The sequence below is a fragment of the Anopheles nili genome, chromosome 3 (genome assembly GCF_943737925.1).
Source record: "Anopheles nili chromosome 3, idAnoNiliSN_F5_01, whole genome shotgun sequence".
Taxonomy (NCBI): domain Eukaryota; kingdom Metazoa; phylum Arthropoda; class Insecta; order Diptera; family Culicidae; genus Anopheles; species Anopheles nili.
The window spans coordinates 2701193-2717727 of record NC_071292.1 but is presented as its reverse complement, the minus strand read 5'-3'; the positions used below and the strand labels follow the sequence as shown (position 1 = coordinate 2717727).

The 16535-nt window shown below is 51.2% G+C and overlaps 1 protein-coding gene across 1 annotated transcript in view; it reads right to left on the bottom strand.

The window, feature by feature from the left end:
- Positions 1-7640: 7640 nt before the first annotated feature.
- LOC128727735 (ankyrin repeat domain-containing protein 29) overlaps positions 7641-16535 on the bottom strand; it is a 121839-nt gene continuing 112944 nt past the window's right edge. Inside the window, exons 2-6 of the mRNA XM_053821672.1 lie at positions 15972-16070; positions 14486-14584; positions 13675-13773; positions 8068-8265; positions 7641-8003 (exon numbers count right to left, since the gene is read on the bottom strand). Of these exons, the coding sequence (XP_053677647.1) occupies positions 7641-8003; positions 8068-8265; positions 13675-13773; positions 14486-14584; positions 15972-16070 (858 nt within the window). The remainder of the gene's footprint in view (positions 8004-8067; positions 8266-13674; positions 13774-14485; positions 14585-15971; positions 16071-16535) is intronic.

Genomic DNA, 16535 nt, shown 5'->3' with positions numbered 1-16535 from the left:
ACACAACCTGGGCGGGCATAGTTTTGTCCCTGGCTGTCTGACGTTTTCTGGCAAGTGCGTACGCCTCGGGAATGCGTTCCTTTCCCGAAAACCGTCCGAATTGCGCGCCGCATTCCGGAATGCGCGCTGTATTTGGTTCGCCATCGGCCTGCACTTGACCCTCTCTCGGTACCAGTTCGATCTCTCACCGTGTCGAAAGAAGACCCTCGAGACGGTAGATGGAAGCTAAATCACGCCACCCGCCAAGAGACAACGCCTCGACAATGGAGACCGCCACTGTCAAAACGATTATCGCCTTCATTCGCACCACACCCGTTCGGGGCTTACGGTTTGCACAGATGGAACTTGACGGAAACGATGCAAGATGAAGTCGAAAATTAAGTGCAACACTTTCCATTACCGGGTTTAATGCGAGTGCCGTCGCCTTCTCGGGCAACGTTCCTTCCGTTTAGGGGGAAAAAAAGCCGCTGTCTTGCTGCTGCGATCGGCCATCTTCTCTTTCGGAAAGAAAACATCCACGGGCCGCATTCTGTTACCGTCGCGCGGATCGTCGTTCCGCATTTTTCCACCGACAGCCGGCACACGGAATGCGCCAATTATTTCTATCACGCTCCCGGGCGGCGACCATTGCCACCATTGCAGAAATAGTATCAAATATTTACAACCCTACAGAGGGTCTACCACCCGGGGAAGGATTTACCGCGTTTGTGCTTCCAAAAACTGACAGGGTTTTTGAGCAGAAGTTCTCGGTCTCCGGTGGTGTAGGTTGCGCACCAAAATTGGTCTAATTGGCATCCTGGCTGCGGGATCCTGGCAAACAACCCTCCCCTGACCGATAATTAGGGCAGCATACTCGTGATCGAACTGCGGACTAACGCATTTTTCGGATGGTCTCTTCCGCCAAAAACCGCGAACCAAAACCCGAAAACTGTCTCGAGCGCGCGCGCGTTCGAGCTCGTCACCGGAATGTCACGTCTGCGAGTCGGTCGAATCGGACACCGACAACCAGAGCCAGCTTTGAGCGGTTACAATGGCAGCAAAACCCACCGAAGCGGTCCAAAATGTCAATCAACCCATCCCAAAACCCGGGATGTGTCAATCCGTGGACACTAATTTGTGCCGTGCATTGCGCGCGTGATGGTTGAAGTCAGCGCGCGCACGTGGGGTTGGAAAACCCACAAGCCCATATTTCCCGAGATCATGCAAAACCCTCCAACGGATTCGCTGGAAACGCCTAGGATTTCGATCCGGGTCAGCAGCGGACCGGAAATAGTCGTTCCGTCGCTCGGAACTGTCACTGGAAACTGTGCTTTGCATTGAGTGGAATTGAGAAATGGCTCTTTTCATCCTCCCGAGAAAGCCCCAGCGATGGCAATTAATTTACCGCCTGCTGGGGGAGGGAAAAAACGCACCCATAGGTAGGCTTCTCCAAATTGGCTTTATTGATAACGCGAGCTCGGAGTAGGCGATTTTAGGCGATTGGAATTTTTCCGGAAGCCCTTCGTCAATTCAGGTAGCACTATTCCGGCACATTGGAGTGGTGTCGACTTTTATTGCAAACGCAGCAGCAGCAGCAGCAGCAGCAGCTTACTTTCTTCCCGGTATTAATCAAACTCTTAAGCTCCCGGCAGCGAAATGCTTCCGAATAAAAGAATTATTGCCCTTGCGCTCGAAATGGCGGCCTCGCAGAAACTTCATGGACCCCCGTTCGTTGGGCCACCTTTGATTGATTTGCGATAATGTCATCAAAGTTTACGACCAACCTGGTCGCTCGTCAGCGTACCATTCGTCGTAAAGTTCTTCATCAGAGTGCGGTGCGAAAACAGTCGAGAAGCCGAAAGGACCCGACCGTCGCCTGCCTTTACGCCACCCTTTGGCCAATCAGCCTTCAGGCGGTACTATGAAAGCCCTGCGAAAGGGCGAAACGGACCGCAACTTTCCTAATCATCGGTGTGGTAAAGTTGCACGGAAACTATCATTCCCCGAGCGGGGCGAAGCCTTAGGGGTGGCCGGGAAAATTACACACACTTTAAATTAAGAATACCAAAACTTCAAATTGATTGCCTTCCACCGGGTTGTTGTAATTCGAATAATCTTGCCGGTGTGCGTTCCGTTTTTCCTTTTCCTTTTCGTTTCTTTTTTCACCCCGGAATCCCTAACGACGGTGTGCGCCGAGGGTGACAGACAGGGGGCGAGAATTAAAACAAAAAAAAAACAAACTACAACCCGAGGAATGGCAAAAGTTTGCCTGTTTTTCTCTGCGTACGTGGGGGGAAACGTGTAAAAACTTCATCACCAAAATGAGCTCCATCCATCGGTTGGAGGATCGCGCCCTCTGCACACATTAGCAGCGCCGCCGTGTGTCGATTCGTTTGTGTGCTTTTGCGACGTAGGGTGGCTTGAATTTGTCAGTTTTGCTAATTGTGAAATATTTCCTTTCGCACGCAATCCCCAGCCCGAGTCGCCCGCGGCGCATGACGTCCGTGAAGATCCTTCCGTTTCGTTCTGGCTTGGTCGACGCGACGGGGAAGTGCAGCAAATGAATGATGGCACTTCGTTCGGTTGCGCATGGGAGTGGAAAAGGGAAGATTAAGGGAGCGAACGAAGATGAGGAAGAAAACGAAACCCCAGCCGACCGACCACATTTAAGCACGCTGCGCACACGCACAACACGAGAATTGGAACCGGCGCAGGCGCATGTGAAAACAAAAAAAAACTGTAAGTGTTAATGTTAGCAAAGCTGTGGAAGTACCGGGGAGCAAAATAAAAAAAAAAAAGAAGAAAGAAACCCGTAAATGAGCCTGCGATCCTGCAAAGGAGGGGAAAAATGTGAGAAAACATTTTTGCACCATCAATTTCGGGCTCAGAGAAGGACTTTTCTGCGCCGATCCCGCGTCGTCCCGTTCGCCCGGTGTTAATGTCCCGCTGATGTTGTTACTTGATTAACTTTCTTCTATTTTCCTTAATTCTCAAACAAGCCCCCGGTGTTCGTGCGCACGGGGCCGCAACTTCCGAAGGCACGCATCCGTTTTCCCTTCGTTAAGGACCACAGGACCAGGGAGGCTTCTTCTGATTGGTGACCCGGCCACGACGCTTAATTTTGCCATTATTCACAATAATTAGCACCGAATACACATTGCCGCCGCGCGATCAGTTAAGATCGGTTCGTTTGCTTTCAAGCCTCGATAACTGATCGGGCTGATAAAACGAAAAGGGAGGCGGTTGTAATGAAAGAAAAAAAAACGCAACGGACCTTGAGTGAGCGATAGTGACGTGAGAAAATAAGACGATTCGTGGCTCACAAAGTGTCACACACGCACGCACATAGGCAGACGATCACACCACACCGCAGGGATGTAGTTTTGTGCGGCCCAATGCCGCCAATTTTCGGACCCTTTTCGTGTCAACAATGGTTCGCTCCCTTTAATTAAATTACCAATACGGCAAACCATGGGCTGCCCGCAGCCCGCGTAAAACCAAGCGGATCCCATCCCTTCGGCCTGAAGGGTCCAAGAGGGGCCTGTCCATTCGCCCAACCGAGCCGATCGTCGAGGGCTCGTTTTTTGGAAGAACAAGCGCGCATAATTACAAATTGCGCTTTTTCGGCGTTTCCTTTCGGGGTGTCATTCGAGACGCTGGTTGCATTGGCTGGTGGGGAGGGTGGGGCTTAGGGGTAGGGGGTTAGGAGAGTCAGAGGAGGTCCAAGGCACCTTGGCCAGGGCGCCGGTGGAAGGTGCGAAATGCGGAACCGTCTTTCGGTAGGCGCGATCGTGGCCGGAGCTCGTTTGTCGGCTGGCGCATTTGCCGCCTGCCCTTTTTTGCACGTAAACAGGGTTGGCGAGGGGGAAAGGTGGAGAGGAAAGAGGCAGATGGACCATCGGGGTTGAAGAAGGGAACACACGGAAGGGTACCTTGTTAGGCCCCCATCGCTTTCGGTCGGGTAGACGAAAAGGGCATGCGTATGAGTTTGAGAAGAAAAAAAAATGCCCTCACTCACAAAACAGTGCCGGTTGCATTTGTCTCAGCGCGTCCGTTTGATAAAGAAAAAGCTTCGAGTGCTTTGGAGGGGGGTGATGATTAGGTAACTACCCCCGGAAGCAATTCAACCCCTATTTCATGCCAATTCAATCCTCACGCACACCACCTTCCATCGATGCATGAAAGTGACGTTTGGAGGCTCTCAAATTCGGTACGATGCGGCTTTTTGCCTGGCCGGCACTGTTGGGGGCCTCCCTTAGCCTTAGCGCTTTTCCCTTCCATCTTCACCCAAGGCGGGCCAATTTGCTCCCCTCACGCACTCTCCCCCTCCACTCCCCACCCCCTCGTTTTCCGCGAGCATCGACTCGATTGGACGCGATGATCGATGGCGAAAAGAACCGAAGGTAACATAATCAGCGTTAACCACCTCTTCGGGAGTTTTGTTTCTTTTTAATGCTCCGTGTGCCCGCGCTGCTGCATCTCGTTTGCGTAGTCTTGTGCCCTCGCTGCGAAAGGGTCGCGGTCAAAAAGTGAGTACTTTTAGGCCCAACCCGCCTCCCATCCCTCCCCGAAAGTCCGAAAGCCCATCAGAACGGGATGGAAGGAAGCCTCCAAGAACCGGCTCGTTTAACCGTGCAGAGAAGCCGGTATGCGACCAAACGAGGCCCCCGGGAGGGCCACGGCGATTGCATGACGCTTTAACTGGACGGAGGAGACCGCAAGGGGGGGCAGCGTGAGGACGAAATAATTTAGGAGAGAAAATCGACATTTGATATCTTCTCGTTTCGCGCTTCGGGTCTCGTTATTCAATTACTTGCCAACACGGCCGGTTGGGAACCCCCGAGGGTTTCTTCCCGTCCCAGAAGCAGAAGAATCCCGAAAGGATTCACGCTTTCGCGAACGAAAAACGCAAATGAAGGCCGCACGCCATCGGTCCCGGTGTCACCGGACTTGAGGCACTGATTCGAGGCCATGCTGCGTTAACGCATGCCTTACCCACACACCCTCACGTTGGCAGGACCTCAATTTGTCCCTCGGTCCTCGGTGGCCGGGTTTTCGTGGCATAGCCGCAAGCGATGACCGCGCGCGTTGCATTTTCACACTCACGGAGGTGCTGTGCGCCATGGGAAAGAATTCCCGCACTCGGGAGGTGCAAAAGAAAATTGACAACCGTACGGTGCCCTTCTGGAGGGCAACAGCAAGCCCTTTGCTGGGTAGGGGTAACTGGCGCGGGTAGAGCGAAACGCCTGTCATTGGGGTGAAATATGAGTTCCGTCCCTCGCCTTGGTCGGTCGTTTCTCGGTTTGTCGCTCCCGGCACATCCTTTGATCCTGTGGTGGCCCTTCGCTCAGTGCAACACATTGTTCTCGCCCGGCCGTGCACTGGATCGGGTGGGCATGTGCTAAGTTCGGTTAACATTGTTGACGCTTGATTGCATTTCTTTTACGCTCTGGACCGTGGACCGGTCAGTCGTCGGGGAGAAAGATTTGCTCGCAAGAAACCCACAGGCGCATCCCATCCGGTCGGAGGACCTGTGCCGATGCGTTCCGCCAAGGGTTTTATGATGCAAGTTGTCAATGAAATGGTTCTTAATATCGCATTTAACGTACCACTGGACAGGTTGGGTCTCTCCGGCTTACCCGTAATAGAATCGTCAATCGACGCTAACGATAGTTTTCCCAACGCTCGCCATCAAACTTTCGATTCGATCATAAATCACTCCCGAGACATTGATGGGTCTGCCATCATAACGACATTCCCGTTCCCGGGTTCTACGCTTTCCCAAAGCAACGATAGCAAATTGTGTCACAGACAGATGTATCATATAGAGCGCAACGCAGAAAGGACGACACAAAAACACATACTTCCACCGGTGGTTAGTGTAATGACGAGAATCAAGTACCTTGTATTCGGATGTAGCTGCTCTCGATTTTCGGCACTGTTTGTAGACAAAATCATACAGAAATGAAAGAGACGTCGATTAATACAGATCCATTTTGCGGTGATTCGAATAACAAGATTTATTTTAGGGGACAACGGACGACACAAAACCGACCTACCTCGGTGATTCGGCGACTCAACGCAACGACGGTGTTCTCAATATTTCATCGGTTCTCGAACGATCTGATCGGCGAACGGCACACACACACACGATGCCTGTCATGCACATGTTTATTCACATTTAATATTTGCAACAAGCAACAAGTCTTTGGGCAGGAAGAGAGAATTTTTTCTTCTTTTGTATGCGATTGCTTATGCCACGGATCACACGGAAAACGACTCGAGCATCCGCCCAGGTGTACTTCGGGAAATGGGTCTACAATGGGGCGACCATCCGCTGTAACACTTCCCATAGTTCACGCGGAATGCCGCTACCAGAACGGTGCAGAAGTTCTTCAGGGTGAAGAGTGCGATCGGAAATCGATGCGCATCCCTGGAGCGAAGCCCAGGTGGAACCGTACGTTTTTTCTGTTGCGTCCCGGCGTTAGCCATGCGCAATATCCGTCGTGGACGGTGAACCGGAGGCAACCCTGGTGGAAGTTTTCCATTTTCACAGCACTGCTGGTGGTCGGCACCGGTGGCCCGGGATAGCAATAACTGCTTTACGCCCACCGTCACACCATTTTCCCGCGAGCGTGTACTCAACCCGCGTAAAGCGAAGGCTCCCGGTGGCCATTGAAGTGGTTCCCGGCCGTTGTGATGTTCGATTTCAATCTCGCTCACAGCGGGAGTCCGGAACGACGGATGGCGAACGTATAGGGCCGCGCGAAAGGATTCGCGATTTGCGGTCGGAAAATCCGGCGCCACAGGACGAACGGGACAGGGGCATTCCCGGGCGTGGAAAACGGAAAGCGGGAGACGCGCGTGTCAATAACAGAGTGCACTAACTTCCGGGGTACGACGTCGAACGCGGGCTTTGATCCTGCCGTCCTCTTATCCTGATCTTTATACCTATCTGCGCTTCACTCGCTCGCGCTATCCGTCCGCTGCAATCCATCCGCCATCCGTTGCGGGAAAAGTTTCTTCTGCCATTTTCCGCAGGCCAGGCCAATAATATTTTGTCTCCAGCCGTAATAACAGCAATAATAACGATAACGACGACGACAATCGTTACAGCCACCGGAACCGCAAGTGATTGTACGCCGGGACCGAATGGAACACGGTCGGAAAAAGCTCCAGCGACATCCGTGTCCATGTGTCACGTTCAAAATCGTTCGTACATTTTGTGGGGGGACGGAAAACAGTTACCGAAAATGGAACAGCACAGGCAGCAGGGATAATATTTGTGCAGCAGATTGGGCTTTTAAAACTATTACGATAAGTACGCTCTCTGCGCGGGAAGAGCTTGCTATGTGATTAGTTTTTAATTTTAATCCTCTCTGCCTACGTTACGTATGTTTTTGAGCATATTGATTATCTTTACTTTGAGCGAAATAACACTTTCTGTTAAAGGGGCAACGACAAATGGGAAAAATTGGGTGACTTTTTTCCCCTGGTCGGAACTACGGTCGTTGGAAGACACAACCCTAATGAGCAAAAAATAACGAAACTACCTTCTAAACCTATCTAAGTTGGGCTTGATAAAAACACTAAGATAACAACAAGACACTGGAAGGAATCGTTTGGCCAGGCAAGAAGTCTAAGGGTTGTTAACCGGTAATTTAACCGGTAATAGCCACCGAAGGAGAGCCTTTTGAAGCCCCCGAAGCACTGCCCTCTTGGGTCCTTTTGGTGAATCCACCAGCGTTCTGTTGCTCACGCTCTTTCAGATACTGGTGAATGGTGGCGAACTTCTGCTGGCGTGCGATCTGCACCGGTGTGTAACCGTCTTGGTTAGGGATGCCACAGTCAGAACCGGCCGCAACGAGCTGCTTCACGATCGGTAAGTGACCAAACATGACTGCCGCGTGAAGAGCCGTTTCACCGTTGGCCAGAGGTCCCAGGTTTGGTCGGAACTTGAGCAACTCATGTACCACCGCACTGTGTCCTTTGTGGGCCGCCTTGAACAGGGCCGTTGCGCCATCCTGCCAGATGAGAGAATCTTAGTTGGGGCAGCCGTTTCGAGCGCACGAGAGAGCAGATACTTACGCAACGCACAGCATCCACCAGGGCGCCATTGTGGAGCAGTATCTTGACGACGTGATCATGTCCCATCTGAGCCGCTATCCACAATGGAGTGGCTCCATCATTCCGAGGTGCGTCCGGATTGGCACCGGCAGCCAACAATAACTTCAACACCATACTGTGTCCGTTCTGGGCCGTGATGAACAGTGGCGTGGCTCGGTCCTGTGCGGAAAAATCACGAAAATGGCATTAGAGCGGTGAAATGGTGTGCAATTTCGGAATTGGCTCGCTTTAGAGAGCAGCTCGACGTGCTCGTTAGAATGATCGCTTGGCCGTCGTAAACTAAAGCACGATCACACTCTGTAACAATTGCCTTCCGAGGCTCTATTTAAGCGTCTTGGGAGGGCTTTTCGCGAACGACACGAATTAGCCCGTGAAAGTTCTCACTACTCGGCGGTAAGGCTTGGCTCCCACGGATTCACACCATGACGATATGCCTCCGTTTCGCACGTCGTGGTTCTTGTGGCTAAAAGAAAACGTTGGTTCCTATGGCCACACCACAGGCGCATCAGTCAAACCACCAGCATTCAGTGCGGCGAGGCGAGCAATCAGCGCAAGCGAAAAAGATCATTAGGCGGGCCAACACTGACGGACGGATTTTTGTGGTTATTTATGCACGTGGAAAAACGGGGACCTCCGAGGGGGTGGTGACTTCTTTGGGGGTGGTTTTAGCGTTGCGATTCCACCATTGCAACATTCTAGCGGAAATTGCAGACACACACAAAAAAACGCCCCTACCAGTTACCACCCAGCTTGGCCACGGCGTTTGGCAGTAAATCAACCAATTTACAGTTACGGGTCTGACCTAAATCCCTTCCCGGAGAACTTCTATAAATTACCGACCCCGAACCGAAACCCGAAGGGGCCAACAACGACGGAAAAGAGAAGAAGCGTTCGCATCCGTGGTGCGCCAAAAAGCGCCAATAGCGAAACCGCAACCGATGTGGAAGCCGGTCCTCGGGGGCTGGCGTGAACTACTTCTCTTTTGCCGGTTCTTGAGGCTCTCGAGTAGCCTTAAGGGCGAAGCAGACCGCAACCAAATTAATCCCGCAGGCCGATGACGGATGGCACGGAACGGAATGCTAAGGCTGAGTGGTCGCGAAAAATGGCGCACACCTCAACCTTTTCATAATTCTGGATGACTTTTTTTACCATTTTTTTGCCACCCCCGAGAGCCACAGGCATTTGAGGCAAGATGGACTCGCTTGGGTAAGATTTTTGCGAGACAAATCCGAAAAGACGTCCCCACGGTCGATTGGAGCATCTTTTTAATCGTTTGCTTTGGTGGGTTGGTATTTTTTTTGTTATCGCTTTCATCAACAAACGCCGTACTAGTGGTGTGGGTTTCCCGGGTGAATCCTTTACGCTCGTTCCGGTGGCTTTCTAACCTATCTACCTTCCGAGAAGGCCGTTGCCGTTCGCTAATCGTGAAGGGTTTTCAATTTTTTTCCTCCCATACATTTACATTCCTTCCCCGAAGCCTTACCCAGGCGGTCGACCTACTTTCTGCAAGCACCCCATCTGGTCGCAGGATGATGCGAAAAAAAAATATTGAATTGAATTTTCAAAACCTCCCTTCCGTGAGTAACGACGACGTCTTCGTGGCACGCTCGATCCTCGAATAAATCCTTTAAGAAGCTGAGCTGGTATGCAACACGCCACCTCTAGGCACGTAGTGTTGCATCGGGGTGTATTTTTTTATTCATGTAAACATCGATACATGCAAAACAGCATACGCAGGGCAATAAAACGGTCGTTCATGTTTTACTACCGCTTCGGCAGGATGATAGACATTCATGGGCAAATGGCAAATTGAACGCGTGACGATACAACATGCCGTTCGACGTGAGAGTAGGCAGCGAGCTTAGACGAAGAAAGAAGTACGACTAAATAAATGTCCATGCTAAGCTCCATAAATATTTACACCTTTCTCATAGGGTTGAAAGGGTAAAAAGAAGGTTTTTTTTTTTGGCATAAGAGTGACTTTCCCTTAAGGGGATGATTTACACCGATAGCTTGGAGAAAGTCGACTAAGAATACGCAATTTTATATCCGTGGAAAAACTATTCCATACGCTGGGTATTTTCCGCGGAATATATTGCCTCCTGCAGCTGCGTCCTCTTGTATTGCACGTGTCGTTTCGCCCTTCGGGGAGCCATTCCCGGAAGTCTGGGGGGAATTTTCCATCGAAAGGGAGCCGGCTTGAACGGTACACTTTCCAGCCTCTCTACGCATTTCGAAGCGTTCATGATGCGCCCACCGAAAGGCCCGACCCGTTTTACGTTCTATTAAGCAGCAGTTCCATTAAAATCTAAATTGTCCGCATGCATCATTTATCTTCGTTTCATTAGAATTGTATAAGGTGCACGCCGCCGTTTCGCCGTGCGCCTGCCACTTTTGCGCGGATCGGATTGCGTCTCAGCTTGCGAACGAAATTTGGGATGGAATTATTTTATTTCCTCCGCGTTGTTCCCTCAAAAACGACGCAGTCATCTGCGGGAAGAGCAGGACAACGCCTGGCAAACTAATTTCGGTCCGGCCTGGGAAGAGCGATTTTCGGACATGGTGGTGCGTCCGGGAGTAGCGGCCATCGGAAATGAAATCCAATCCGAGTTTTCCCTCCTGCAGCCAGGTCAGCCAACCCAAAACGAGATCCGACCCGGCGTTGCCTAGAACACCGAGTTTTCGAACTTCGCCGAGCGCCGTGGTCCTTTTCAGACTGTGGGCATTTTTGCTTGCGCTGGCCGTCGTTCAAAAGTCATCGTTGATTACAATGTTCACCGGTTTAACAAGGGCTTCGCAGGCTGGGACGCACGCGGCCAGGCAAATGATGCCTTCGGATGCCTGCGGCAGACGGTGGCCAAACCCAAAGCTATCCCTACACGAACAGCGGCACGACCGGGAATAAATCCCGCAAACCCGAAGGGTGCCCAAGGAACCTTCCAAAAACACGCCCGGTGCTAGCGAGAGCGTCTTAATCACGTAATAAACTCATAAACATCGTTGCTAAGAAACGGCCCGACCCGAGCCAGCTCGGCTGGGTTGCAAGGAAAACTATCGCAACCCTCTAACGAGAGAGCGATCGTGGCCGCGAGGCTGATATTTTCGATTATGCCATCCACCGTGAAGGGGTGAGTGTGACGAAGCTCAAAAAGCAAACGCAATACACACAAACACAAAAAAGGAAACGAAACGGGAAGGTACGAAACTATTCACAACCCGCCATGCCGGGCAATCGCTCGCCATTTGGATTATGGTGGAAATTTTTATGATTTGTGAACATCGGCGTCGCGCCGGGGCATGTCGTTAACGGTTTTGTAGTTTTTGGTTCTATCGGTGGGCCCTTTTCCACCAGAACGGCTAATTGAAGACCGCAGTTGATGGAAACGGGCGGAAGAATTCATTTCTCTGTACTTTTATGGCGAATGGCCGAGATTGATTGGATACGGCGACATGCGCGAATTGGCACGCACCATAAATGCATTTTATGACGTTTCAATCAATGCATCTGTCGTAGAGACGTGACTCATAGCTGCTAGCGATTCGGGACTAAGATGCATTGAGCGATGAAGCGAACTATTTATGTGGTCTTTAATGTAAATAGCGCCCGCATGTGAGTTGTCCCTTTGACGATAAAAACGGACAACCCAGCTGGAAACAGCATTTGGCACGCTCAGTAGATTAGATCTTCTTTCGTTCTAGAATCCAGTGAAGCATCTTCAGACGAATACTAGCGCGTTTGATGAGCAACACGAGCGTTCAGAATTTCCAAAAATCTCCCAAAAACCCACGCCCCCCAAAAAGGGTACTTGTAAGATAGACCCAAACTTCAAAAACGAATTTTCAATCCGGAAAACTACCGAGCGATAAGTTCCGTGCCATTTATCAAGGGGAATTTTCCTTTCAAACGCACCGGAACCGCGTGTAATCCTGCTTGTAATGCTTCCCCGTGGTTCGTGACATGTTAATTATTCGCTACCATTTTGCCGGCGTCTCGGAAGGCGAACCCGTTTTCCAACCCTCCCGGACAGGACTGGCTTGCGCCGCCAACTCGTTTGCCGATGATTAATTTATGGATGGTGGAAAACTCCCTGCCGTTAGTGGGGGGGTTGTTGCTGCGGAGAAAGTAGCCCCCGTCGTTGGGAACCGAGGTTTCCGTGGCCACATGCGCCACTTCCCAAGCGCGTGTGTGTAAGCGCACCCGGTCACAAGAGAACTGCACCGAGAGCCCTGGTGTCCCGCGAAAATCATCATCACCATCATCCGGCACTCCGGATTTTCCCAAGATCGTTGCCACCAAAGGATGGTTGGATGTCCTCGACGGTGACGCTGGCACACTGGCTCGAGGAAATATGGTAGCATATTTTATTTTCCTCGGGTTGGATTTAATCTTCAGAACCCTCTGCCATCCTTATCGGTTCATGTGATGTCTTCGTTCCGGTTGAAGGGAAAACGAGGCGCAACGTGAAGGCAAGCGTACGATAAGGAGGCGTAATGAGACGCAAAGAGCGGGAGAGTGCAACAAGACGAAGGCTACACGACGTGCAAAAGCAATTTTTGCCCATTAGGAGGACTTTAATGAAGTAGAACGTTAATTTTTAATACACTCTCCCGCATCGTCGACACGAAGCAACCGGCTGGCAATGCCCTTCAAGCATTGGCGGCAATCACTCTTACACACACACACACACACACACACACAAGATTGTAAGGATCGATGGTTCGATCGTGAACCCGCCAAAGCAGCGCCCGGAGCAGGAAGCGAACGAGCCGCGCATCAAAAGCTGATACATAATCTTCGACATCGTTATCGGAACTTTTCCGACGAAGAGAGCAGAATTTAGCGTGTTTTTCTCCTCTGCCGCGGTTCGTTTCGCTTTAGCGTGCTCGCGCCTCGTTCGCTGGCTTAAGGGAAAATCGAAATCTTTATCAAACCAATACTTAAACGCTCGGTCGCCTGCGGGAATCGAAAGCAGCACGTCTCCGGTCGGCTTCCATCAACCCACGACCCTCGTTCGACTTAAGACGCTGAACATCAGTTTTTATGATCGTCCTTCTCGTCCTTCGTCCGTGTGACCGCGAACACTTTCACCCATGGACGGTTTCCATCGCCGGTGGGCGAAAAAGGGAGCTCGAGCCGAAAAAAGGAGTAAATTAAACACCAATCATGGTGTGCCCAACCCTCTAGCCCGACCCACAACCAAAACCGGTGTGCGGCCGGTTTTTTGACGAGGAAAATCCTTGATTCAATTTGCCGCGCGCCCGTCTACCACGGTGACCGCAGGATGCGAACAGGCGAGCAAATTTCTAGCCCCATCAAAACCAGCCATTTCTCGGGCTTCGGTCCTGGGCTTGGGCTCGATCCGTTTCGATGGCGATGGAAATTCAAACGAGCGGTCAGAATGGGGCAGAAAAGGCCGACAAAAAAAAGCACCAACGAAAGGACGACCAAGACGACGACCTCCTGCCGAGCGGTGTTCGCGGCGTTGAAAGTTATTACACGGAAGCGCGGCGGACAGGTGGAAGTAATCCGAAGTGAAATAATGAAAACTAATTACGAACCAAACTCACCTTCATGCAGGCGTGCACGTTGGCACCGTGGCTTAGCAGCTCGCTTACCATGGCTTCGTGGCCACCCTGGCAGGCGACGAACAGGGGCGTTCCGCCGTCCTGTGGGAAAAACGGGAAGAGAAAAATTAAACAACATCACACGCCAGGACATCACCGAGAAACGCGAACACGGGATCCACGGATTCGAAGCGCACATAAACTCCACCGAGCGTGCAGGTGAGAAAAGGATTTAATTAAAATAAAAATTTCTTCCGAAAGGCAAAATTGTGGCCTTAACGGACGCCTGCCATAAGCGCCCGATCGGATCCAGGATCCAAGGACAGCGAGCAGCGGTGTGCATTCTGTGCATAACATGCTGTATTTTAATTTGCTTCGACAGCGTTGACAATGCTTTTCACTTATTGTTCACGCCACCCGTTCAAGATGTGCTCTCTGTTGTGTGCCGAAGATTGTGCTGAAATGTTTGCCACGTCGTCAAATACAAATTGCTGGCCTCCAACCGCCCAACGCTACAGGACTCGGACACGGACATGGCCACGATTGATCCTTCCCCAGTGGTGCCTGGCGTGCTCAGAATGTAATATGACGTTCGCCGCTTACGCTCGGGCTGATTTAAAATGTATTCTTTTGAGCTACATCGGCGGCACTGGGATGGCTTCCGATTCCTGGGTGGCTTTTTATTACTCTTTTCTCGCTTTCGACTATAAAAAACTAGTTCCAGCGCTCCTCATACCGGGAAGGGTGTATAGTGTATATAAAATAAAATTAATAAACCCGTCACCAAGGGACGCGAGAGAAAACAGATGCTTACCACGGACGAGCAATCGACCGGTGCTCCCGCTTTCAGCAGTATCCTGGCAACGTCGACGAAACCGCCCTGTGCTGCGAAGAATAATGCCGTCGTGCCGGTCTGGAAGAGAAAACGAAAGAGAGAAAACACGGAAAAGCGCGCGTGGTTAGATACGTCGAAAGATCGAAGCAGAAAGGTGGATCTGTTTCCCACCGCCGGTGATGATCTCGGCACATCTCGGCAGGACATTCGCACCACAGAGCGAGACAAGGAGTGCACACAAGCGCACAGATGCAAACAGGTCCAATTTAGCGCCCGAAAACCATGGCAACACCCTCCTGAGCCGGGTTTTCCCATCCATACGAGGCGTCTCACACGGTCTGGACGGGTCTCTGATGGCAAAAGAAGTCCACCCATTGTCCTCATCACTGGGCGCAGCTGGCATAACCCCACCCGAACGATACTCGAACGAACGGGTCAATGTGAAAAATCATTTTCATTTTTCCCATGGCGACCCGGGCGTGTTCTTTGTCATCTCGAAACGACTGAAAACTACCATTTGATGGACAGCGCCGCCTCGCCAAGCGACACTAGTTTGCTCTTGACGCTTGTGTACCGCACACATACACTCGTAAAAGCTCCTCTATCCTTCGTCCGAAATTGGTTTGATATGTTTACTTGCTTTGCATATTAGCAATCGGAATGTGGAGAAGCTCACGGGGAAGAGTGGCGGCTCCAAGAGGGTTGAAATATTTCATTAACGTTACAACTTTCGTCAGCTTTGTGCTGTCGGCGGGACATGAAAGGGAACGCGCGCAGATGATTACACCCACCGCATACGAAAAGTGGTAGTGGGATGAGATTTTTACAGCTTGTCACGAGACGAAACGAGCCGTTTCAAGTCGGGGGGACGAGCATTAAACATCATCTTAATGCTGGCACATTTATCGACGTTTTTTGTCCGTCATGGCGTAACAAAGGGCGAGACAAAGTGCTGGGTGGCAGCACGAAAGCTGAATTTGTTCATTGATTTTTCACAAATTCCACGTGCGTTGAGGTCGAGCGACCGGGCAGGAAAAACAGGGAAATGTTTCCATGTGACCGTACCCATAAAACACCGGCACGGATTCGAATGGAAAAGCTTTTCGGTTTCCTGCTCGGAATTAACCGACCACACGGACACCACCGGAAGGAAGCCAAACAGTTTTCCTCCACTGAGCACGAGGCAGCAAATGGACGCTAGACCAAACCAAAGCTTGATTCGGCATATTTTTTTCTTCCAAATTTCCCACTTAGCGTACAAGCGGTTCGTTTGGGAATTTTCCATTACATTTTCCCGGTTCCCGGTCAAATGTGGAGCACTCGGGTACGCATTGGTTGGTTTTCCCGCCAGCACATCGATTGCCTCGTCCCGAGGGTGACCGTTCTCGTGCTAACGAATATTATAATTTGTTGCCCCCTTTCCACCAGGCTCCATTTCCCGGCTCCTCCATCTCACACTACTTACCACTCGACGGGCATTTGGATCGGCGCCTTGCTCCAGCAGCTCAATGACGCAAGCGGTGTGTCCTCCGGCAGCCGCCAGGATTAACGGTGTCGTGTAGTCCTGCAAACGCACCCGGGCGAAGAACGGACCGAGAAAGAAAAGGAGGCGAAAAATTAACAAACCAATGAAAACGCACAGACGCTTGTGATGAGGAATGCGAGGACGGGAAAATTATTACACCATCTAGCGCGCGGGTTCTAGCCGAATCGTCACCCCAACCGTCGCTGCTTAAACGCTTCTCCTGAAAGGCAGGAAATAAGCAGAAGAAATGCACAGTCCCTTGAAGCGTGAAAAAGACCCACGGCGAAATTTCCCCGGCCACTGCCGACGCGAGTGGCAAACTATTTATTATGGCGTTTTCAATTTCCGTTCACACTTATAAATAAACCCATCCTGACGGCAGATTTCCCTCCACACTGGATCGGTTCCTTCGTGGGGAAGGACATACTGAAAGACCACCGGATTTACGTGGAGATCAGTGGTGGAGACTTTTTTTCATTTTCCTCTTTCGACACGCGAAAGCTC